Genomic DNA, 25256 nt, shown 5'->3' with positions numbered 1-25256 from the left:
TTTCAGCAGGCTTTTTGGTGTAACAAAAGTCAATATGATTGATTGAATTAGCGTATTTATGTCTTCATGTCACGTTGTATGTTTCTGATTAATATTCTTTCACTGAGCCTGTGTGATTTTTCTTTCATTGTATTATAAATATAAAATGCATTGTGCATTAGAAAAACAGCCACCATCAATGCTTCAGGCCATTAATGTTCAAAGAAGTAGGAAATATTTAGTCTCTGATCTTTGGAATAAAATGTTGATGGAAAAATGTAACACATCAGTGGAATAAACATTGAAGATAAGCTCAGAGTGGGGCTGCACGGCGACCGACTGGTTAGCAGCAAGGAGGCCCGAGTTCGATTCCACCCTCAGCCATCTCTGTGTGGAGTTTGCATGTTCTCCCCGTGCATGTGTGGGTTTTCTCCGGGTACTCCGGTTTCCTCCCACATTCCAAAAACATGCTAGGTTAACTGGCGAATCAAAATTGTCCATAGGTATGAATGTGAGTGTGAATGGTTGTTTGTCTATATGTGCCCTGTGATTGGCTGGCGACCAGTCCAAGGTGTACCCTGCCTCTCGCCCAAAGACAGCTGGGATAGGCTCTAGCATACCCACGGCCCTCGTGAGGATAAGCGGTAGAAAATGATTGAATGAATGAATAAAGCTCAGGATGCAATCTATTATAATAAGATATTACATTATATTGATATAATAGTCTTTCATGTTGTTGTCAGGAAACTATACCCCGATCACAGTTTTAAGACTAGTTGAAAATGTTTCCACTGTTGGAGCTTAAGGAAGTTCCAAGTAGATCTTAAAAATGCAAAAGGAAGAAATTGGAGTGAGACAAAAAAAGAAAAACTTTGAATAAGAAACCATGACAGTGAAATAGTCTCAATAATCAGCTGATCAAAAGTGTATGACCACAGCCTTTAAAAGCCAAAATCTTTTAAAAAGGTGGATTCAGTGTCAGTTTCTGTCAGGTAGTCACACTGTCATGTGTATATTACTTAATGAATCATACTGTTTCTGTCACGGTTCGTCATGCAGGTATTGCGGTTCGACCCCAGGATGCAGAGATGGAGCGAATGGTGCAGGAAAAAGCTTAGCTTTATTTTCAGATCAAAGGCGAGTGCAGCACTGGCACACGACACGTAGGTAACAATAAACAATGAACCAACAAAAACAGACGCACCCGGCTGAACTAAATAAGACAATCAAATTAGAAACAGGTGCGCGTAGAAAAGGAAAGTAGAAGTGACGGGACACAGAACAGACCAACACAGGAAATCCTACAAAATAAGAGCATGAAAACCGGAACTAAGGCAAACAACGTAAAACACAAAAACTGTCACACAGGAGGCGATGCAGATTGTGACAGTTTTGTGGTTGAATACGACCTATTATTTGTCAAATTAGTCAATATGCATATTTAAGGTCATGAAAGTTAAGGTATACAAGACTGTGCTGAGGCCAACTATGTATGTTGATTGGTCTAAAGACAGTACCACTGAGGAAAACACAGGAAGCAGAACTGGAGGTAGCAGAGATGAGGCTGCTGAGGTTCTCATTGGGAGTGACCAGGATAGATAGGATCAGGAATGAGTACATCAGAGGGACATTACATGTTAGAGGCCTTGGAGATAAAGTCAGAGAGACCAGACTGAGATGGTTGGGACATGTCCAGAGGAGAGATATAATATATTGGTAGAAGGATGCTGCCAGGTAGGAGGCGTAGAGGAAGACCAAAGAGCAGGTTTATGGATGTAGTGAAGGAGGACATGAGGGTTGTTGGTGTGAGAGAGACAGAAGCAGAAGACAGGGTTGGATGGAGGAGATTGATTTGCTGTGGCAACCCCTGAAGGGAAAAGCCCAAAGAGAAAGAAGAAGACGGTAATGTTACATATTTTTGGCCTAAATTAAGCATTTTCAAGCATAAAAATAGCTAAATGAACTACAATAATAAAAATAGTAGGCATTCAGAAGATGCATTCAAAGACATAGTGTTCTACACTAGTCACTCAGTAATGTTACTGTAATGTTCAGTGAAGCACATGATCACCGAACAACAGGCTTTATAGCAGGTTTAAATGATCTATCAACAGACACAATAATCCCTAATTAACGTTGTGGGTGTCCCCCACAGCACGATGAATACATACATGAACAAGTCCCAAATTTATGTCCCAAATGAGGTATTCACTCTTATCATGTCCACTATATTGGGTTATATGAGTGTAAAGGTGACATAGGGGTTATAGGGTTGTTACTTAATGTCTAGGGGACTATAACAATGTTAAAACTGTATTAGAGGGTTGTAAATGAGTTTCTATGCTTTAAATATCAAAATATTCAATTTACAAACAAGGAATCCTACCTCACTTAATTCACTTATCACAGTCGGGTCTGGAACCGTCACTCACGATAAACAAGGGATTACTTTATTATTTATAAATCTGCACTAACATACATACTGTATGTGGTGTTCTATAGCATGAATAGTAAGACATTTCTCTAGAAGTCATCTTTTTAGGTTGTACTGATTCAATTCAATTGTACCTCTCATTATTGTCACAACTCGTCTCATCTCTTGTCTATTTTGAAGCCAGCAGCAGATTTGTCAGTTTGTCGGTGTTCATTCATTCTTAGATGTGGGTACAACACACAAACCAAAAATGTAACGTCCTCATGGAGGTAGCTATTTGGTTGGAGTGTAAATTACTAAATTAATTTTAGGACTAAAAGCTTGCACATCATTTTAGATTTAAAAAATGTCATTTCATTCAAAATTGCACAAACGCATTTGTGGGCATGGGCAATGCAAAGAGAAAAGTTCCAGCTTCAAACGATGAATGTGATAATGGGTCTCACACTGACAAATTGTTCAAAAGCTCAGTTCTGCAAAGGGAAAAAAAGTGAAGCACATTTGGACACGGAGGAGGACATCTTTCATTGTTTCATGGCTTGCTGCAGCTGGTAATGAATGTCTCCCAAGCAACTGGCTTTTTTGATGATTCATTTTCCATCTTTGTCTCCTGTCTTGATATTTGTCTCCATGGTTTAGTGCCTTGTCACACTGTTGAAGGACGTGGCCAGCTGTTGCTCGTGCCCATGGTCTTCATCTACAAAGCCCAAATACCATGCCTGAATTTTACAAAACCACTGGTATTGCACATCCCTAGCGCCCACGAGTTTGCTCCTCTCCCGTCTTCCAGAATCAATCTGCACATCACAGTAACATGGGATAGTCCATTACATGAGATATGAGAGGGGAGCAGTTGAAGTGCTCTTGATAGATTACTAATTTTTATGTAGTTTTAAGCACATGGAAGCTATTGCTTGTGTTTGCCTAATGGCAAGTGCACCCCTCCATGTATTGTATGTACTCGTCAACATATGGTGACTGCAAATAGAATAATCGTCATGGTATCAGTCCTAAGTAACATAAACACAATTACCCACCAGTGTATCATCCGAACTAACAGATACATGAAAAACACAGCGAGCACACACTTCTCCTCAAGGTGGAATCTATGAACCACAAATTGTGTGAACGTGTGCATATGCCACTTTTTTTGTTCATGCACACATTTTAGGTTTTTGGTGAGACTTAGTCAGGTTTCTAGTAGATTTCCATGAGGTCCCAGTCTTTCACATGTCCTCATTACAGTCACCATCTCTCTCTCTCTTCTTGTTGTTAAAGGTCTCAATGAATTCACACCTTATGCTGTCATCCTTGTGTTTTCCTTGTAAACACATTTTCATTCTTGGTAAAGTGATTGTGACTAATATTGTTTTTGCCCTTGCTTTGCTTTGCCGTCATTTTCCATCATTGATTGTGGTAGTTTTTTACTCGTTCTGCACATCAGCAGTCATCTTTGACATCTTTGTTTTCACTGCAGTTGAACTCACCACCAGCAGCTGTAGTACCTATGTGTGTATTCATATGTTTACAAACAGTGCTTTGCAGATGAATAACAAAAGGTGAATATTTCTGACTGACGAGACTGAAGGGAGGTTCAACCAACATTTAGATTACACAAGCAATGATGTGCACAAAAGTTGGTCGATGGCATTAAAGTGACATTACAAGATGTCACTATAATCAAAGACAGAGAGGGAGACAACCTTTGATTCTGTATAAATACCTATATAAGTCATATAAGTGATGATTATTTTATTTTTAGTAAAGTTCCTTACCTGAAGACCTTGAAGTGTTCAAAACAGGTGCAGCATACCTCATTGTTGGGGCCAGGAGGGGGTGGGGGCTCATAGTTGAAGTGATCCGCTACACTCCGTCACCTTTTTGTGCACTTTTAGTCAGACTGTCCCTCGACTGTCGTTAGATAAACCCAGCAAACAAAACATTGATTTACTGTTTGTTTTTACACGGATCCCAGTATGGTGTGATATGTTGAAGTGGATGTAATCATAACTTAATGGCTTTCTCTGACAACCGATATTTAAAAGTTGTTTATGATCAAGGTTGACCTTTTCCACAAAGCTCATAATTTCATCAAAATACATTTTACACTGAAATCAATATAATTCCAAATCCAATAATGGTGAATTTGGTACAAAACATTCCAATAGAAAATAGGCTCCACCCTAGTGAGGATAAACGACATAGAAAATGGATGGATGGATTTATTGTCAATTATCTGCTCAAAACATTACATTAATCCAAGGTCGTCAATACTTATTTCATTAAAACAAAATGACAAAAATTAAAAAAGTAATGTTCATGGCCTCAGCAGCTCGTCCCAACACATTGGGAATGGAGGAGGTGTGATGATGTATGTGTGATGTGGGGAGCAGTTTTGGCAGAAAATGGAGATAGTCATTATAAATCTTGTAAAACATTGAGGATGTAAGGAAAATCATGGTCTGGCGTGTACAGTACCTTAGCTTTATGGTTTTTGGTTACCTTTGTTACACTAAGGCAGTGCTTCTCAATTATTTTTTGGCATGCCCCCTGTAAGGGACAGAAATTTTTTGCGACCCCCCTGATTTGAAATGCTAGAGAAACTGATAATATTTTTTCATTAATCTGTACTGTACAGACTAAAATTATGGTAATGGGAATGGTTTTATTTATATTTGTATCAGAATACAATTGAGTGCATCACATAATCAGTTCACAGTTCCACATGTCCAAAAAATTAAAAATGAAAGCAACAAAATGGATAGCATACAAGCATATTCAAGAGTCAAATTGCATGTTGAGTACTATAAATTGTACATGTTGGTAGGTCTGCATTGAAATGAATTACAAATTCATGTACCCTTACACCTCTATAAAACATATTTTCATTGGTTTTTTGGCTACATGCCTTTACATTGAGCTAGAAAGTCCAAATCCGAAAATGAAGATTGCACTGCAATGCATGCTTTTGGACTGTAGGAGAAGATTAGAGTACCCACATAAGTGCGGTGAGAACATACAGACTCCACTCAGAGAGGCCTGAGCTGATATTGCAACCATAACCTCCTGGCTGTGAGGCATATGTGCCAACAACACTCCCATTCACATGAAACAGGGAATACAATTTTCACACACAACCCACACACTCGTTTTGCTTAAGGAAACCTCAACAGTGCTGGGGAAGCAAACGGGCAACTCTCCAACAACCAGTCCCAGTTTCCATATTTTGATTTGCAAGTGTTTGAACCAAGGTACAGTAGGTCAGACATGTGGTAATTGATTGAGCAAATGCCATTCATGTTTGTTTGTTTTTTTTAACCACAGGATAAATAAAATCCAAATTACACACATACTCAAGTCTACACATTCTCTTGATCATGCATGTTCCTTTCACAACATTAGCAGCCAAAGTAAATTGAGGTTCCAGATGCAAATTGCTACAGGCCAAGTAATTGCGGCGTGAGCTCAATTTTGTCTGCATGAAAAGACAGCCACTGTAAGAATCACAGAACTTGCAGTTGCAGATGACTGGAACTTACTAATGTGGTGCACACTCACATTTCTATTAGGCTGATAAGACAATTACAGATGAAACTGGGCTGATGTGACAGGGCTGTTGGTCAGGGCCTTACATACTATCCTACATATTAAGGAGTATTCGAGGGTGCAATTTTGATGACCCAATCATCATCTTCTTTATCACTCTTGATATACTCTGAAAGGGAACAAAAAGGAACCACTGGATTTTCCACACCATGAGGTGCATCGGACTATAAGGCACAGTCTCTATTTCTGGACTTAACACATACATAAGGCGCACCGTATTTTAAGGTGCATGCGGTCTACAAAAAAAAGGCAACAGAAGCTAAACAGTGAGTTTAGTTAAACTTTATTCTACTATTTAACAATACACACACCGTATTTTCAATTAATCTTCTTCCACAAATCCAAGTCCTTCTCTTCTGTGTCTGAATTGAACAGCTGGGCAATTTAGCCATCAAACATGCCGGGTTCCCTCTCATCATTGCCAGTTAAAGCAGATACCTTAACCCAAGCATCCGCAATCCATTTACAAATGGCGGCATAACTCGCCCGGCGCATAGAGACTCCGTTTTGATTGACATACACTTCCACTGCCTACTTTACAGCCGCACGTACGTACATATATGCTGCCTCATCACTTTGTGCTGTTAGCAGGCTAGTTAGCAGTTTGTGCAGTTTTTTTCTACTTCATCCATCTCTCTCAACTTCACTTTGAACTCCTTGTTTACTCCAATGTCCAGCGATTGTTCTTTTATTAATCCTCCTGGAATGATGGCAAGCATTTGGAACTCAGTACACACATAAGGCGCACCAAATTTTTGAGCAAATTAAAAGCTGACTTCAGGTGAGAGGCAGGAGTACACCCTTTACGATGCTTTACAATGCATGGCCAAGTCAGTTGTGGTAGCTTTTTCAGACTCCTAATTGGCCAAAATACACATGGCAGCCAATGGATGTGTTTTTATGTGGACAGACTTTTTTGAACACTTCTTACATTTCTGGGTTTTTTGTTTTTTTGTTTTTTTAAATCACAAATTGCCGTTTTTGAAAATATCCTTGATTTTATTCACTTTACATGAATATAAAAGTCCTGTAAACAAGATGGTATGTGTATCTCCAGAGAAAAGAAGTCCTGGCCTTCAGGATGTCCATTGTCCCACTGGCCTGCCAAGGAAATGTAGTTTTGCAGATGACCTGGAGCAGGAGTCAGAGCGAGACAGTGGTCCGAACGCCTGTCTCTCTACATCAGAGTGAGTTGATTCTCACCCATTCTTTCATTGCCATGATGCTGTTTTTAAATGAGGACATTAAATTAACAGGTTAAAGTAGACATGGTGTTGACTTAAAAATATATAGTATGTATATACAGCCAGGGCCATTGACAGGGGGGGGACAAACGGGTATCTTGTCCCAGGCAGGAGGGGGGCCCAGAACTGGTGTGTGTGCGTGTGGTGGGGGGACACTGTCCCGGGCCAAGCCAAAGCTGTCAACAGTTCACTTTCACAGTTCATTTGTTCCAGACCTGACTGTGATAAGTGAATTTCCACAAAGTAGGGTTTTCTATTTAAAAACTAAATATTTTCATAGTTAGAGCATAGAAAACCTGTTTAGGACTAAATATAGTTTTTACCATTATTAGAGCACTGAAGACATGAAATAAGTCAACTTACATTCCCATTATTCTTTGTTTACACCACATTGCGCAGGCTACAGGATCACTGTAGAGACATAAGAGCGCTAGCGAGCTAACTAGTTGGCCTCTCTAAAATAACTTATTCTAAACTTGAGAATGTTTCCAACAGAGTGGGTAAGAAGAAAAAAGTAAGATGTCAACAAATTACCACTTCCACATGGAATGGGACAATAACTTTTTTTCACTCTTCTCCATGTCTTCATCAGTGTAACTACTGATGACTAGCGACTGCAATTTCTTCAATGATTTGTGAAAAAACAGGATAGCGTGAGGGTGCAATGTTCAAACTGCGATGACTGTATATATCTTTACAGAGAGACTCCGTTTTGATTGACATACACTTCCACTGCCTACTACAAGATTTTTTTCAATATGTTGTTTTCAAGAGTGGTTAATGTTGTGGTCTTAACTACATAAGAGTGGTAATGAAACTACGTATATTATAAAAAACTATATTTATAAATAGTTATAAATAATACATAATATAATTCATTCAGAAATACCATAATGCAAGGCAGTTCAACACCACTACAAACTACATCCACAGTTTCTATTGAAATTGAGCACTATCTTTGTATAGGCAGAATGTTTGATCGGAGTTTGATTCTGCTCGTTTTCCCAATGAAGTGTCTCGTACATGTATTCAGTATCTCTAATTAACACATATAATTTACCCATCCTGAGCATATCGTTGTGAAATGACTGTTAAGGAAAGTGGCACGTCTGCTTGATGACTGAAGCACATGGACATATAACGATAAAGTAACTGGGCTGGAAGAGATTACCTGAAGTGAAACAAACCGGGCTAAAATGTTTACCCCTTGGGACTTTCTTTCTAAATTGTGTTGTAATGATGAGCTTGTTGTTGGGACACGTTCAATGCAACATGCTACGGATATTTGGCTTTTGAACAACAATGGAACCTTGGTTATTCATTCATGCATTCGGCGGGGGTACACCCTGGACTGGTCGCCAGCCAATCACAGGGCACATACAGTGAAGAAAATAAGTATTTGAACACCCTGCTATTTTGCTATTTCTCCCACTTAGAAATCATGGAGGGGTCTGAAATTTTCATCGTAGGTGCATGTCCACTGTGAGAGAGATAAACTAAAAAGAAAAATCCAGAAATCACAATGCATGATTTTTTAACAATTTATTTGTGTGATACAGCTGCAAATAAGTATTTGAACACCTGAGAAAATGAATGTTAATATTTGGTACAGTAGCCTTTGTTTGCTATTACAGAGGTCAAACGTTTCCTGTAGTTTTTCACCAGGTTTGCACACACTGCAGGAGGGATCTTGGCCCACTCCTCCACACAGATCTTCTCTAGATCAGTCAGGTTTCTGGGCTGTCGCTGAGAAACACGGAGTTTGAGCTCCCTCCAAAGATTTTCGATTGGGTTCAGGTCTGGAGACTGGCTGGGCCATGCTAGAACCTTGATATGCTTCTTACGGAGCCACTCCTTGGTTTTCCTGGCTGTGTGCTTCGGGTCGTTGTCGTGTTGGAAGACCCAGCCACGACCCATCTTCAATGCTCTGACAGAGGGAAGGAGGTTGTTCCCCAAAATCTCACAATACACGGCCCCAGTCATCCTCTCTTTAATGCAGTGCACTCGTCCTGTCCCATGTGCAGAAAAACACCCCCAAAGCATGATGCTACCACCCCCATGCTTCACAGTAGGGATGGTGTTCTTCGGATTGTACTCTTCATTCTTCTTCCTCCAAACACGCTTATTGGAATTATGACCAAAAAGTTCTATTTTGGTCTCATCTGACCATAAAACTTTCTCCCATGACTCCTCTGTATCATCCAAATGGTCATATGCAAACTTAAGACGGGCCTTGACATGTGCTGGTTTAAGCAGGGGAACCTTTCGTGCCATGCATGATTTCACATCATGACGTCTTAGTGTATTACCTACAGTAACCTTGGAAACGGTGGTCCCAGCTCTTTTCAGGTCATTGACCAAGTCCTGTCGTGTAGTTCTGGGCTGATTCCTCACCTTTCTTAGAATCATTGAGACCCCACGAGGTGATATCTTGCATGGGGCTCCACTCCGATTGAGATTGACCGTCATGTTTAGCTTCTTCCATTTTCTAATGATAGCTCCAACAGTGGACCTTTTTTCACCAAGCTGCTTGGTAATTGCTCCGTAGCCCTTTCCAGCCTTGTGGAGGTGTACAATTTTGTCTCTGGTGTCTTTGGACAGCTCTTTGGTCTTCGCCATGTTACAAGTTAAAGTCTTACTGATTGTATGGGGTGGACAGGTGTCTTTATGCAGCTAACGACCTCAAACAGGTGCATCTGATTCAGGATGATACATGGAGTGCAGGTGGACTTCTAATGGGCAGACTAACAGGTCTTTCAGGGTCAGAATTCTAGATGATACACAGGTGTTCAAATACTTATTTGCAGCTGTATCACACAAATAAATTGTTAAAAAATCATGCATTGTGATTTCTGGATTTTTCTTTTTAGTTTATCTCTCTCACAGTGGACATGCACCTACGATGAAAATTTCAGACCCCTCCATGATTTCTAAGTGGGAGAAATAGCAAAATAGCAGGGTGTTCAAATACTTATTTTCTTCACTGTATAGACAAACCACCGTGCAACCGAACCTTGGTTAGCTGCAGCGATAGGAACAAGCCCTGAGTGTCGTAGCGATGCTGGTGTTTCAGGTGACAGATAGGTTTGATGTGTTGAAGCTCAATAGGTTTTTTTAAACCCTCGTCATGAAGCATTTGGAAATGCCTTCGTCTGGAACAACAAATGTTTGTTTACAAGTGAGCTCAGGGGAAGTTACAACAGGCTGTTAACATCACCGGCAGGGAAAAAAACAGTGCTTGATTTGCTCACCAGCACTGTACAAGTAATCTCGTCTCTCTGTTTTTTTTCAAGATTATTGGTTATCATAGAAATTTTTGATTGGATTTATTAGTATCACATCATAATTCCTCATATTGGTCCAATAATTTGGATTTTTTATTTTTTATGGTTTTACAATATAGTTGTACATTATTCACATTACCACCAACATCAGTGTTTGGTGTTATGAAGTTATGTGCTCTGCAGAGTGCTCTTTCACTTTCTTTTTCCAGCTTGCAAGGAGCCTAAGATATTTTTCATAATCTGTCTGCGCTATGTAGAAGTTTTTGTATGGAATATATGTGATTTCTAAAATATAGAAAGGTTTGTTGGTAGATGTTTTTTTTTGATGTAAGTCTTTTAAGCTTCCTCTTGCACAAAGAAAAAACGTCAGATAAAAGCAGAGTTCCAACCAAAAAGCCCTGGTGCTGGATTAGGATTTACACACTTTTACCCCGATCAAGATAAGGAATCATTTCTTCAGTCTTCAACATCAGCCTTGCTCAAGTGGAATGAAAACTGTGTTCTCCATTTACTCTTGGTGGTGGATAATGGATTTCTATTTCACAGAGCACAGCCTTCATGATATAAGCCAATTTCTACATTCTATAGCTACACCTGGCTGATAGCATTGCGAGCTGATGGACAAATATCAATATAGAATATACACTGCTCTTCCCGCCACTTACTCGTTTGCCCCGGAGAGGTGGCAGTAGTCCATAATGATAACTGTGGTTAAATGTGCAACCATCTTTTGAGGGTCATTTCAGCGAGATGTCACCATATTCCAAGAAATATTCCTTTATGCTGACTGCAGGTCATTTTTACGTATTCAATTTGTACACTTTACCTGTGTTTGACTATGAAAAAAGGGGGAAAAAAGCAATCAACATAGCTTGAGAATGATGATCATTTCCCCAGGGAAACCATTTATTTGGTTGACCATCAGCACGTTTATGTAAAAATATATATCGCCTGCAACCTATTCATTGCTTCATGATTGTTGTTTGTTTCATGGTAGAGTGCCTTATCTTAATAATAAATTGTAATAAATAAAAGGTCATAGATCACGGATCCATTTCTATTGAACTATCAATCAATGGATTATAAACCTGATGTCACACAAATTCTTACCCCAAGTGCAGTAGATAATCATAATAAGCACTTAAGATTTGCAGATTGCTGTCAAAACTTCCTTCTTAGCAAATTATTTGATTTGAAGTGTGGTTAACATGGTTCTTCAACATGAATACAGTGAATGAATCATACTATTTTTCATGTCAAAACCTTTCAACAGACTAACTGAGTCTCACAGACGGGCCATTTGTGTGATCCAGAGAATGCGCTATTATGTGGCCAAAACCAAGTTTCAGGTCAGTATGACATTTTGTGTTGTGAAGAAAAAGGGGGATTTGTTTATTTATCGAGGAAAAGGGTGACATTGACAGTTCTGAAGCTTGACAAACACTTTTTCACACCACTGTACATAATATGAACATGCCTGACGTTGTTTCCAGTAGTGTAGAAGTGCGTTCAGAGGTGTTTGATCACCTTGACTAGTCAGCAGAGATGGGAAAAATCAGTAAGAGTGCTGGAATACAACTACAACAACAAATATATGCTATTTTAAAATATTTTTCTGATAATACCCTAGTCTCTCATTTATTATGGTTAATTTGTTCCAAACCGGGCCATAGTGATATGTATAGAATCTTCTTCTCTTTCGGCTTTTCCATACGGGTTCCCCACAGCAAATCAATCTCCTCCATCCAACCCTGTCTTCTGCATCTGTCTCTCTCACACCAACAACCCTCATGTCCTCCTTCACTACATCCATAAATCTCCTCTTTGGTCTTCCTCTACACCTCCTACCTGGCAGCTCTAAACGCAGCATCCTTCTACCAATATATTCACTATATCTCCTCTGGACATGTCCCAACCATCTCAGTCTGGCCTCTCTGACTTTATCTCCAAGGCCTCTAACATGTAATGTCCCTCTGATGTACTTGTTCCTGATCCTATCCATCCTGGTCACTCCCAATGACAACCTCAGCATCCTCATCTCTGCTAGCTCCAGTTCTGCTTCGTGTCTTTTCCTCAGTGGCGCTGTCTCTAGACCAAACAACACCGCTGGTTTCACCACAGTTTATAAATGGGATATTTGTGTTTAATTAATAGAGACCTTCTAAATACAGTTGTTAACATTATTAGAGCCCTCGCGACATGAAATAACACCCCCAGAGTCACTTTTACAATAGATAGTAGATACAATAAGAGTAAATAAGTCTTAAATAAGAAATGTGTTCCCTAGGTGAGCAGAGAGAGAGGCAGACAGGAAGTGACGTCGGGGGTTCATAGTTGAGTTTCAGTTTGTAACCATAGCCGGTGTTTTTATTTGAGATTTTAATTAGGAATTATCATTATTCAAATCTGCAAAAAACGGCTGTTGTTCTGGCAATCATGTCTGGCACTTGTCTCACCGAACATTATAGTAATATTACTGACACCTAGTGACCAGTGTAGAATACTACACATCAACAGATTTGAATGTGTCTTTTGTATGTTTTATATTTGTATTTTGGTTTATTTGGCCAATTTTAATGCTTGAAAATGTTTAATTTCGGCAAACACTTGAAATATCCATTTATTCTTTTGCAGATTTTTGGTCAAAAAATGTTTTTTTTACTTTTTTTTCCAGAAAATAAGCATTTTACAGCAGAACACACATGCAATTTACACTAAGAGGACAATTTATGAATACGTCATTATACAGCTAAATAGCATGGCATGCATGTACCACAGTTTAAGAAGCCCACAATTTTTACCTTTATGTCTTTATGCTTCTCTGATAATGTGAAAGTGTTGAGGTTTTGCACTTTTTTCACTCCTTAGTTCCCCACATAAGGGAATGAGCTTTGTTTATAACAAAAACAAACTTAGCCAAATTAGTTAGGATGGTGAAATGTTGAAGAAGACGGCGCTGCTGAATCACTGACCGTAGGCGGGAAGGTCTGGTGGCTTTTAAGTGGGGGTGGACTGGCCAGCGTTATCAGAGCTGGACCAGAACATTTAATGCTGTCGTGCTGCATGCACATCTCTGTCAACAAGGTTGCTGGCCTTATTTAGTTCTACTAATAGCACTATAATAAACTGTATTATATTACTTTAATGCAAAGCGTTTTTTGGAGTATTCCAAGGAAATGTAGTGCGGTGAATGCTGCATTCTTAAAAAGTGTGTTTGCAGGCCTTTTCTAGAGAATAATTTCTAAAGGAGGCCCGATGTTCTTTTTCTTAATAGCAAGCTCGTAAACCATATGATGTTCGAGATGTGATTGAGCAATACTCCCATGGTCACCTCAACCTCATGGTGCGAATCAAGGAACTACAGAGAAGGTAAACTGCGCAGATGAACACTTGATCATTTCACCAGTACAGATAAGGACAATGTTGGAGTATGGATAGGAAAATTGGGGCAGTGGCTCAATCCGTAAGGATTCAGGCTGTGGTTTTGAATCCTGCTGTGTACCCCATCACTCTGACATCTCTCCTTGTCTGCATGTAGTCTTTTCTCGACAGTGACAAAATTTCCTTTTGCGGAATAAAATTGCGTCATTTAGGAAATGTTGGGACACCGATTGATCAGTATTGAATGTCTGATTATGTCTCTCAGACTGGACCAGTCACTAGGGAAGATTACTGTGTTCCAGACAGGAGCAGGTAATTGATTACATAACCGTTTTCAACGACTACAGCTGATACACACGTGTATCATATATATATATAAGTACTGTTTCTGCTTGTAGATCGTGCTAGAGACAAGGGAAACAACTCCATTGGATGCCGTCTCAGCAGAATGGAGGACAAGGTGAATTTATGTCATTTTTTGCCAAATTTCTGCTTTACGTCCACACATTTTACAGCATCTTATGATGTCATTCTGTCAAAATGAATACTTGGTGGTGGTTAATTCAATTGCCATTGTCCACGTGCGAAACAATTCAGGTCTAAGCTCTAAAATATGCCTCAGACACTTAATAAACAAGTAAAAAATGTTTAGGTAATCACCATGAATGAATGATAATGTAATATTGATGAACAGATCAGAGTCACAGTATAGCCTTTAGCCTGGTCATGAGGTTACTGTACCACTGGAGGCTTGTCTACATAATCCACATTGCTTGCCTGTTGTAATTTCCGATTTATATTAACATTAAGGATTCTCGGAACGATTGACCAGTGATCAATATCGGACAATTTCTGTAAAAAAAACCTTTCAAAGCCATGACAAAAACTGGTCAGCTGCAAATACTATGTGTCTGCTGTGTCAGGAAGGGTTGCCAACAACACGACGTGTCCTGTGTTGAGCTTGACACAGGCTACAACAATGGATGCCATCGTGTCGATCACTCCCTTACCAAAAATGTACAGTTGATCCATGTGATTGATTTTGGCCCATCTCACTCATGGATGATCGGTATCAGCATTGGTGGCATAAAACCCTGATGGAAGCACCCGTAGATAATATATGAACTTTAGTTCACCTGACTGGATTTTTGTGGTCGGATTGACGAGGTAGTCCAAGCTAGTGATTCTGTGGTCTCATAGCAACTATTCTGCATTCAAGGACCACCTTGAATGTGAAATAGCAGCACTTGTGAAAAAAACATCATGGATGAAACTTTACAGTATGAGCATGTAAAATTAGTCTTTTTAACTACATGTATAGCGCATATTTTACATGTATTGTCATGTATTTATACAGTTTATCAACCTATGGTGAGTGAGACATATTTTCTGCTGGATAAAGTTTTTTATTTTTAAGGGGACCTATTGTGGTCATTTTGGAGCATATAACCCTCACAGAAAGCATTCTAGTTCTTCCAGAATCTGCACCTATTCAGCTGTCTTTCTTTGGATTTCATGGTTCCTGCAAAAATGGTCTGTTATAATGTATTCCACCAACGGCCCGCCCCCAGGCACGCCCACTCTGCTGTGGTTGGTCACTAAGTGCAAAGAAAGACTTCAGGTTTGTGCTGCCAACTTTATAGGTGTTGATGAACAGCGATTTACCTTTTCAAAATGTCGGCTTTTAACATCCCGAATCCGATCCAGAAGTGGAAAGTCCAAAGTTTCTCAAGAAAAGAGGTTACTTCAAGACGCCGCTCAATAATAAGTAGTTTTAGCATTTTAGCGTTAGGTTTTCTACAGCGTCGGTAATGTTGAATGTGTTTTGTGGGACTAGCAGTGTGTAAAAAACTATTAGCAAACCCACTTCCTCTATGTTATAATGCTACACAGACAAGCGCTTTGGCTCCATGACTTACACAAAATAAACACAGTTAGGACGCTGATAGACTGTTAATTATGACTTGCTCTTCAGACTCTTCCACACAGCCAAGTAATGTTTGAAACGTGTAGGGCTTCAGCAATTTGTCGGCTAGTCCAGCTGCATACTGACCCATGTTCTCAGAACAGTCCAGTGTGAAATGCCGTTGACAGATTAAAATACATTTCTTTTGCTGGTAGGGAATCAGGAACTCCAACCACTTGTGCCTGATGGTGGCGTCGTTAGGAATTATAAACAAATGTGGCTATAATGTAATATCGCTACAATGTACGTATGTTTTTATTGAGGTGTTGAAAATGTTTCAATAGCTAGTTTGATGCAAATGCTAGTACAGCACTCCATTTCAGCCACGGTCATTACATTGACAGCCCGTCAATAGCAGCTATAACTCCAACTTTAGCTCACAGTTCAATGCATTTCAATGCTTGCATCAAAAAAAATTGTTGGGGCACTCACACTCAAAGTACCACTGAACTTTCCCAATAAAAATACTTGTTTGTTTCTTTTTTGCATTAACTTTGACAGCTATAGATTAAATACAACTGCAATAAAAGTTTGCGTGCAGAGAATAGGCTACTATTTTAATTAATAGAGTATGCATTCTGGTGTATATCAATGTCAAACTATGGTTAAAAAAATAGATACAGTATTTTGTCAAAGATTTAAAACCCCAATAGTGTGATTGATAATTGTAACCCTTTTTATTATGTTTAGTAAAACAGGGCTCATCAACTACATTTGTCCAAGGGCCTGAATTTCTTTTCAGCAGATCCTGTGAAGGTCGGATGCTGTCATAAAACAAAAGTAATATCGTATCCTATCGTATTATTGTTTTATATTTTTTAAATATTTTTTTAACCGTCAGTGTTACTCCTACGGCAGCAGTTATACAACAACTTGTGCTAAAGTGTTGATTTTAGTTGACAGATGATGACAGATAATGAGAGATTGTCGTCACACGTCAACATATCTGTCAATGTAACCAAGGAAGTGAGGACGTGGGTGGGCCATGCAGGGACACATTTGATTAGTTTGACCAGTGTCAGGTAACCTATGGCTTGGGAGCCAGATGTGGCTCTAATCATGGCTGCGTAAGGCTCTCAGACATGTCTTATGATAAATATTATTTTAAAGTAAAACATTACAAAAATCACAGTATTAAAATTAGCATTCACAATGGACTCTAATTAGTTATCATGTCCCGTGTAGCGTCCCACCTGGCAGTTTGTCTATGCTCCCTCTCTGGGCTTTAGTTTCCATTTTTGACACTCTTATTTTGACTTCCTGTTTTGCCTTGTCTGCCTTGGTTGTCCTTATCACCCACACCTGTCCCTAATTTGTCCTGTCTATTTAGTTCAGGTGTGTGCTTCTCCAATGTGGGATCATTGTGGTTTTTTTTTTTTTAGTTGGGCATGCTAGTGAGTTGTTCTGCTGCATAGCATCCGCATTAAACACATTTTTACCTGCAATTGGGTCCTCATCCTGGGGTCGCTACACTACACGACCATGCCCGACCGTGACAGATGTCCCATAGTATCGGACAGTTTATTGACAGTGATTTTTCCACCATGTCTGCTGCTATCGGCAGAAATGAATGTTGCACTTATTTGGAATAATGTCATTTTCTTTTTATTGAAATTGACTTGCCAACTTCCTCAGTAGAAGAACTCCACTTCAATTGTAAGTTCATCTCTTTGCATTTTTAAGTACACAGCTCGTGGGATCCATTGTGGATAATTACAACCATTCATTCCAGTTCTACTACAAAGCTGACTTTGCAGTATAGAAGTTGTATTTTAAAGTGTTATTTATAACTTCAATTAACTTTTCATAGATTACACACATGGATCTGATGCTGAACCGCATTGCCAACTCCCTCACTCTTCTGCTGGACCGGAGGGATGGCGGTGAGGGTGAAGGTGGAGGTAGACTGATGCCACAGCCTGGACAGGCCACCAATGTCATACCCGGCCAGGATAGCCTGCCAAGCTATGAGCAACTGTCTTTGTCACCATGTTCTTCTACCTACCCCCATCCTCCCATCACTTTGTCTGCCACATCAGAGGAAAGCAACTGAATTCTATTACTACTGTCTCTATCCATCTAAGCATCAACATTACCATAAGATATACCACACATGTTCCTGACAAAAAACACAAGTTTATTTGTCTTCTGATCAATGCACTGTCCACTATGGTAACAACACAAACAAGCAAGTTTTGTCCTTTTGGGAGGTGGGGGGGGGGCAAGGCATGGTGATACCATTCCGTAGGATATAAACAAGCATGATAATAATATGCATAAGGATTTTTTTTCTTATTGTCGAATAACACAACTAATACCTATCTTAATGCCTAATTAATGTGTTTAATGATTATTACACCAGCATAGGATTAAAGACCACTTGTACTTTTATCTCCTTTTTCAATGCACTTAAAATGCATTTTTAATTCCAGTATTAAAATGTTTATGACATTAACGTGCCGTACATCACAATATTACTTCCACATTATTTGTATTGATGTATTAATGAACAATAAAACCATTAACAACTATCCAATCTCTCCATGGTATTTAACATTCATTCATTCATTTTCTACCGCTTATCGCGGGGGTGCTGGAGCCTATCCCAGCTGCCTTCGGGCGAGAGGTGGGGTACACCCTGGACTGGTCGGCAGCCAATCACAGGGCACATATAGACAAACAACCATTCACACTCACATTCATACCTATGGACAATTTGGAGTCGCCAATTAACCTAGCACAGGCGTCAGCAACCCATGGCTCCAGAGCCGCATGTAGCTCTTCAGCTTCTTTGTTGTGGCTCCCTTCGCAATGCTCAAGTATTTATCACCCGAACTTGTTGGGCCAGAGGAAACATGTTTGTCAACAAATGTAAACAGAGTTTACATTTAAACAGATATTTATGTACATTATGTATACAAGCAAAAGTACTCGATCAACTCCGTTTTTCCTCCTCTGAACTACTTTGATACCCCAAAATAAATCTAAATCTAAATCTGGCAGTCAATTGAAATCATGGGAGATGCGCAATTCGCTCAGTATGTGAGCACGTCGCTGCACATTTCTTCAGGCATCAGGTATAAACTTTTGAAAGTTAATAAGATATTGTTTTTGAATTATGTTTTGCGGCTCCACTCTATTTTCTTTAGTCAAATGGCTCTTTTCATAGGAAAGGTTGCCGACCCCTGACCTTTTGGAATGTGGGAGGAAATCGGAGTACCCGGAGAAAACCCACACATGTGCGGGGAGAACATGCAAACTCCACACAGATGGCCGAGGGTGGAATTGAACTCCAATCTCCTAGCTCGAGGTCTGCACACTAACCGCTCGTCCGCCGTGCAGCCAGTATTTAACATGCCTTAACCAAATAATGTGTATGCTGTTTCTACGTATGTCCCTTCTACCTTGCCATCGGTGACATGCAATCCACACACCCGGACTGCGTGTTTATTGTGGCTGGAGACTTTAACCAGGCCAACATGAACACGGTGCTTCCAAATTTTTACCAGCAGTTTGCTACCAGAGGGGAGAATACATTGGACTTGGTTTACACAAACATCAAGTACGTTTGGCCGATACTGTATGCTTCTTGCCAGGATTTATGGGAAGTTCACATCAATACCTTCCATCCATTCATCAATTTTGTTTTCTGCATTTAAAACTATGATTATTCTCTATAACATGTATTTTGGGGGTGTCTGCAACAAATGTATTGGCTTTACATTATTTCTCATGGGAAAAATGTCCTTGGTTTATGTGCGTTTTAGGTTTTCATCCAGCGCTTTGGAACAAATTAATAACAAAAGCCAAGGTTTGTTTTTTTTTCCTTCACCATTTTGCATGAATTAAGCATGCATGTCAGGTGGATAGACAGCTTGACTGATAGGCTTCGCTCATTAGCACAGAAGCTTTGTCACCACTACAGCTGTGCTCTGTGGTGTGACAACGTAAAGCATTTCTAATATACGCCGCTCTTTTCGATGAGCATCCCATGTGGAAGACTTTCTTCCATCCTCAGGAACGTTGTAGTCCTATTACTCCACTCAGCCGTCACTCAATTGTTCTTTCCCCTTTCAGTTTGATGGGCAGCATTCAAATGACCTGCCTTCGGAGTCATGCATCACTCATGTTGGCAGCAGACGTTTCTTTGTCACTGGAAAGCTGTAGTGGTTGTCTGTGGGGGAGGATGCAAACACTTAGACTATGCTGAGCACCGTGCTCCATATACGAGTGACCTGTGGGCAGCAGATCGTGACCTTCTCTTCACTGGTCATCCATGAGCTGTCCAAGCATTCCTTTACACAAGTGCTCATGTGGAGAATAGGCCCAAGTGACCATCTGCCTCTAGTCTCCAAAACAATGGGCCCTACCCCCTTAAAGTGTGCTGAGTGTGGCTTGTCTTTGTGCTGACTCAGGAGGATGGGGGTTAAAACATTAGTACTTAATGCTACTTTGGGTATTGGGACAGGAAATCAGTAATCGCTGCAGTAGCCGCAAAGAGTGTAAAGGATGTTTCTGTCAATACAAAGTTAGGGTTTTTGACAGTAATATTAATAGCAACATCTTTAATTGTACTTTAATTCTGGATTTTTACCTACAAAACACGTTTGGGTTTGTCGTCATATTTGAATGTGTTGCTATTAGGTTAGGAATATACAATCTTCCCGATTCCAGTTTGTGAGTATTAGAATTGTGTGTTTCCAGCATCACTGATGAGCTGTTAAAGAAGGTTGTGTACGCCGGTGATGAACAGCACACTTTGCTGAGTACTTGAAGCAAATTTAATTAAGATGGTCTGTGGAAGAAAACCTTCGGGACCCATAAGAAATCCTGCATCAAATAAAGGTACATGATCTGATAAGTACTGTATGTAAATTCATGTGAAAATGCAACTATTATGTTTATTTGTTGAATATAACCAACAGTAGGCTCCCTCTGGGACAGCAACCTACAAGTAAACACGAGCCGGCAGGAGAGTAAACATTATTGGAATAGGTTGGGGCACATGTCAATGATAAAAGAGGCTTTGACTATGAAAAGGAAGCAAGTGAAAAGGGCAAAGTAAAGAAAAGACGTGGGGGTTGAATAGTTGCAAAAGCTGATTTGCAGGTGAAATAGATGGCACACTCTGTCAGTGTCCTCTTCACTGGCCAGATGGCCTCTTGAATTCTTTACAGCTGAAAACCCAACATTGTGTGCATGCGTTCTGATCAATGGGACGTGGCCTTTTCAATGGGCTAATGTGGTAGTTGCATCTTTTTAATCTATTTTTCATCTAATGCTTCTGATTCAATGTTTTCTATACAGATATTTTCTAATGCAATTATTGAAAGACTCAAAATGTTTGTTGGCCAATGTCAGGCACCTTTATTTCATTTTTTTTCTGTGTTTCTTGCAAGATGGCTCATTTAAGTAACTGGATTTGAAGTAACGAGTGAGGTTTTGGCACAGAACTACCAAATAGAAATTAACCTTGGTTAGTGTACACCCTGGTTAGTATGTTTTTCGTTTTTGTCTGGGTTTCTTGCAAGGTGGCTCATTTAAGTAACTGGACTGAAAGTAACAGGAGTGAGTTTTTGACACAGACTTATGAAATACATAATACAATACAATTGGTTAGTGTACACCCTGGTTAGCGTGTTTTTCAGTTAACACCAAAAATGTGAACATTTAAGGTTACTTGATTGAAGACGTGATTTTAGAAAATAAAAGTGGCCGCGAGATCAACACGGACAACACCTTTGTGTGTTGATGATCAAACGCAATGCAAATACTTGAGGCAAGAAGCAGTGTTGAATTTAAAAAATAACTCAAAACATGAAGGTGATGTCCATGTTTATCTCGCTGTCATAAGACACATTTTATAAAGTCACAGTAAAAATAACCTCATGTATTCATCATTTATATGTATTTATAACCATTTTCCATTGTTAACAAATGTTAAATGTTACTGTTAATTTTATTGGACATTGAAACCTTTTTGGGAGGGGGCGCACATGTCAACCGATTCGGTGGAACGGAAATGCAATCTTTAAATAATAATGTCTTCTTCACTCACTTGCTGCCCAAATGTGTTTTCTGCCTCTGGGTGGGTGGTTGTTCTTTGCCTGTCCTGTTTTTGCTGCACATCAACAGAAGAATGACTCTTTTTTTCAAGGTTTTCATTCCAAGGTTTTTGGAGAGGAGCTCAATAAAGAAAATAATATGCAATCTGATAGAAAAGCTTGGCTGGCTGTGTTGCTCTTCTATCCTTGCACCCCAGGGTCCAGTTTATGGGTGGTGTTGTTACACATTTGTTTTTAGATGAATAGTGGGCCTCCAGAGACACGGCACTCCACTCCCCTTCACACCGCCATGCCTGTATCAAGGCCTGAAGAGAGGGTTTGTTTATTCTTGTGGCATGGTGCTTGTGATATTAATGTGTGAGACACAGAGTGGAATGTGTGTGAATGTGTGAATTTGAATGAATGCATTTGCAGCTTCTTCCTTCCCTCCATTAATCAACCAAACACTGATAGCTGGGTATTTTCATGGATAGTTTATTAAACTTACAACTTTAGCAGGCGTGCACAAACTTTCATTCATTTCAGACGTGAAAATACAGTTGAAACTGAAACTGCTCATCAACAATAACACGGACAAAAAAATAAATAAAAACATTAATTTAAAAAAAGTTGCTCAGTCAAAAATTTTAGATAACATTAAACAATAAATAGAATAATAGCAGCAGCATTTACATCAAGATCTGGTCATTGGAAGCAGTATTGCTACAAAGAGAAGGGCCGCTTCATCGTGTATCCAAAAGAAAAACAGAACAAAAAGCTGATATGATGATGCCTAAAAGCAACTAATAACAAAATAACAACGCAAAGCCTCTTTTTTGGCTTATTTTTCCAGCATTCAGTTGAACATGAAAACAAAATGTATTCCTATGTTAATCTTATTTTATTCTCATTTAAAGACAAAAACTCTTCATTTACCTTAATACTGCAATCAAAAAATACGCACAATTTAAATAAAAAAAATATATTATAAAAATATAAAAATATATATTGAAATGTTTCAGTACAGCCGAACCCCGAGCCCACCCCCACCCCGACACATTGGTACACATTGATCATCTTATTGTTTTGCACAAAGATGCTTCAGTGGAACTTGTGACAAAGTTGCTGCGTTTGCTCTCCGTGGTCCTCCTCCTCTTGACAAAAAAGTCTGCAAAGAAATAAAAGTGCATAAAAGTTATGACAAGTTGTAATTGCTTACTGAATTCCATCCCACTTCAACCACTGACTCTTTTCCCAACCTGTGATGGGTGCATTATCTCGGGGCTTGAGGCTCCTCTTCCTGCGGACCGGCGTCACTTCAGCGGGACGCTTGTTGGAGAAACCGGGGCAGTTCTCCTGGTTGCTGCTGCTGTTGCCGCTGTCTTCCGTTTGGACCTTTGTGCCAGAGTCCGCCATCTGGGAGGACTCCAGGTAGAACTCGGCTGTGCAGTCTACAGGCTCCCACTCAAACATGCCAGGCAGCGGCGTGTCGGTCTGGAAGTTAAAGTTCCAGCGACGGCTGTCCTCCACGGAGATTTCACGGAGTTTCAGCTTCAAATCTCGCTGCAGCTGCTCGTGATCCACCGGGCCAAACAGACACCTGCACACGCTGCGGCTCATCCTCGCAGTAGTCTTTTTCCACTGGTAGTTGGAATTGAGTATAGTATTGAGTGGTCTACTTTGGTCTCTGCCACAGGCAGGAGTAAAGACTAAAGGGGACCCGGTGCGTAGTAAACCCAGGCTGCTGATTGGCTGTATCATGCGGCCCATTATAATTGATGTTTCCTGTGATTGGCTGGTGTGGCGCCCAGTCCAGGGTGTGTCCCGCCTCTTGCCTGACGTCAGCGGGGAGGCTGACGAGTACTAGCATAGGAAATGGCGAATGGATATTTACGACGCAATAACAAAAGGACTAACTTTAAGGGTTGTTTCATGTCCTCTTCTCTTCCACCATCCATGGCTCAAAAGGTTTCATGCTATATATTAAAAAGTGACAATTTTCACAATTTGTAAATCAACCCATGTAGATATGCTAACAAGCTCTCGCATGTAAGGAAAATACATTTCAGCTTTGTTACAGGAGACAAAGTCTATTATTATTATGATCTTTTTCTCCTCTGCTGTAGTTTTTCCATTTTAGTTGGTTTTGCTTCTCAATTTTACACATTATTCAGCTTTCAACTTTCAGCTTTCCACATTGTGACTTCATTCCCATTGACTACTTTCATAATGATTTTTTTTTGTTATTTACAATATCATTATCAACAAATTTTAACTTTATTCTGTTTTGTTTCCAATATCACAACTTTAAAATGTCTTTGCTATTTCAACTTTATGCTTCAAAATTTTATATATATATATATATATATATATATATATATATATATATATGTGTGTGTGTATATGTTCTCATTGTGTTATAACTTTATTATTATAATTTATTATTTTTATGGATTAAAAGATTTTTATGGTTAGGATTTATTCATTTATATTATTGCTTTTTCCACTTTTCTGTCCCATAAATGTAGTTAGAATGTTGTATTCTCATGCTAAACGATGCCATAGTTTCAGATAATGAGGTTTGCGTCTTTGGGAGTGAGGCCTGAAAGAAGTTTGGGATGGCTCAAAACACTCGGTTTGAAAATGCGCGGTAAAACTGCCCCTTTGTGACATCACAGAAGGGCTGACTTCCTTATATATAAACTTTCTGCCCTCCCCCAAGCGCTGCTTCGCTGTTTACTTGCTAGCAATGCCTCAAAAGGGAAAAGCCAAATTTCTTTACAATTGCTAAACCATCAGGCAGAAGTGGTTGGACTTCCTGATTCCCTACCAGCCAAAGAAATTAATTTTAATCTGTCAACGGCATTTCACACTGGACTGTTTGTGGAACTTAGGCCACTATGCAGATGGACTAGCCGACAAACTTGCTGAAGCCCTACGCCTTTCCAATGTTACTTGGCCGTGTAGAAGAGTCGTAATTAACAGTTTATCAGTGTACAAACTGTGTTTATTTTGTGTAAGTCATGGAGCAAAAGTGCTTGTCTATGTAGCATTATAGCATAGAGGAAGGGTGTCAGGTTCAAACTCCTGTGACACTTAATTACTGAAGAGACAGACAACAAAATTAAGTTTCTCGCAGCGAGGAGAGTGAAACAACATACTCAGTGACATGCCGCTCCACTCTGAATATGCCATTCATGCTCCAATCTTTTTACTTTCTTTAGGAGGCCCCTAATACATGGTCGTGCAACTCTAAGAGGAGGGGCAAGTAAGCAGTTGCACGAGCTGTACTTCGTCTATGTGTGTGTGTGTATGTGA

General features: G+C 39.7%; 2 protein-coding genes across 2 annotated transcripts in view; one reads left to right on the top strand and one right to left on the bottom strand.

The window, feature by feature from the left end:
• kcnq1.1 (potassium voltage-gated channel, KQT-like subfamily, member 1.1) overlaps positions 1 to 18439 on the top strand; it is a 52734-nt gene extending 34295 nt beyond the window's left edge. The window contains exons 11-16 of the mRNA XM_058088786.2: positions 7077 to 7206; positions 11821 to 11896; positions 13822 to 13916; positions 14194 to 14240; positions 14327 to 14388; positions 17705 to 18439. Coding sequence (XP_057944769.2) covers positions 7077 to 7206; positions 11821 to 11896; positions 13822 to 13916; positions 14194 to 14240; positions 14327 to 14388; positions 17705 to 17947 — 653 coding nt within the window. The 3' untranslated portion in view covers positions 17948 to 18439. The remainder of the gene's footprint in view (positions 1 to 7076; positions 7207 to 11820; positions 11897 to 13821; positions 13917 to 14193; positions 14241 to 14326; positions 14389 to 17704) is intronic.
• A 4550-nt stretch (positions 18440 to 22989) lies between these two features.
• Positions 22990 to 23648, bottom strand: LOC131139392 (cyclin-dependent kinase inhibitor 1B-like). Its single transcript, XM_058088989.2, has 2 exons — positions 23198 to 23648; positions 22990 to 23106 (listed from the first exon to the last, which is right to left on the bottom strand). Exons 1-2 carry the CDS (start codon positions 23556 to 23558, stop codon positions 23012 to 23014), a joined length of 456 nt encoding a protein of 151 aa, XP_057944972.2. The 5' UTR covers positions 23559 to 23648; the 3' UTR covers positions 22990 to 23011.
• Between the last annotated feature and the right edge of the window lie 1608 nt (positions 23649 to 25256).

This window comes from Doryrhamphus excisus, linkage group LG13 (genome assembly GCF_037039965.1).
Source record: "Doryrhamphus excisus strain RoL-2023G ecotype Guam linkage group LG13, RoL_Dexc_Guam_v1.1, whole genome shotgun sequence".
Taxonomy (NCBI): Eukaryota; Metazoa; Chordata; class Actinopteri; order Syngnathiformes; family Syngnathidae; genus Doryrhamphus; species Doryrhamphus excisus.
This window is presented reverse-complemented; position numbering and strand designations above follow the sequence as displayed.

Coding starts and splice junctions, on each gene's coding strand:
- LOC131139392 (XM_058088989.2), bottom strand. CDS start 23,558: ATGAGCCGCAGCGTGTGCAGGTGTCTGTTTGGCCCGGTGGATCACGAG. Junction 23,107..23,197: donor AGATAATGCACCCATCACAG/GTTGGGAAAAGA, acceptor ATTTCTTTGCAG/ACTTTTTTGTCAAGAGGAGG.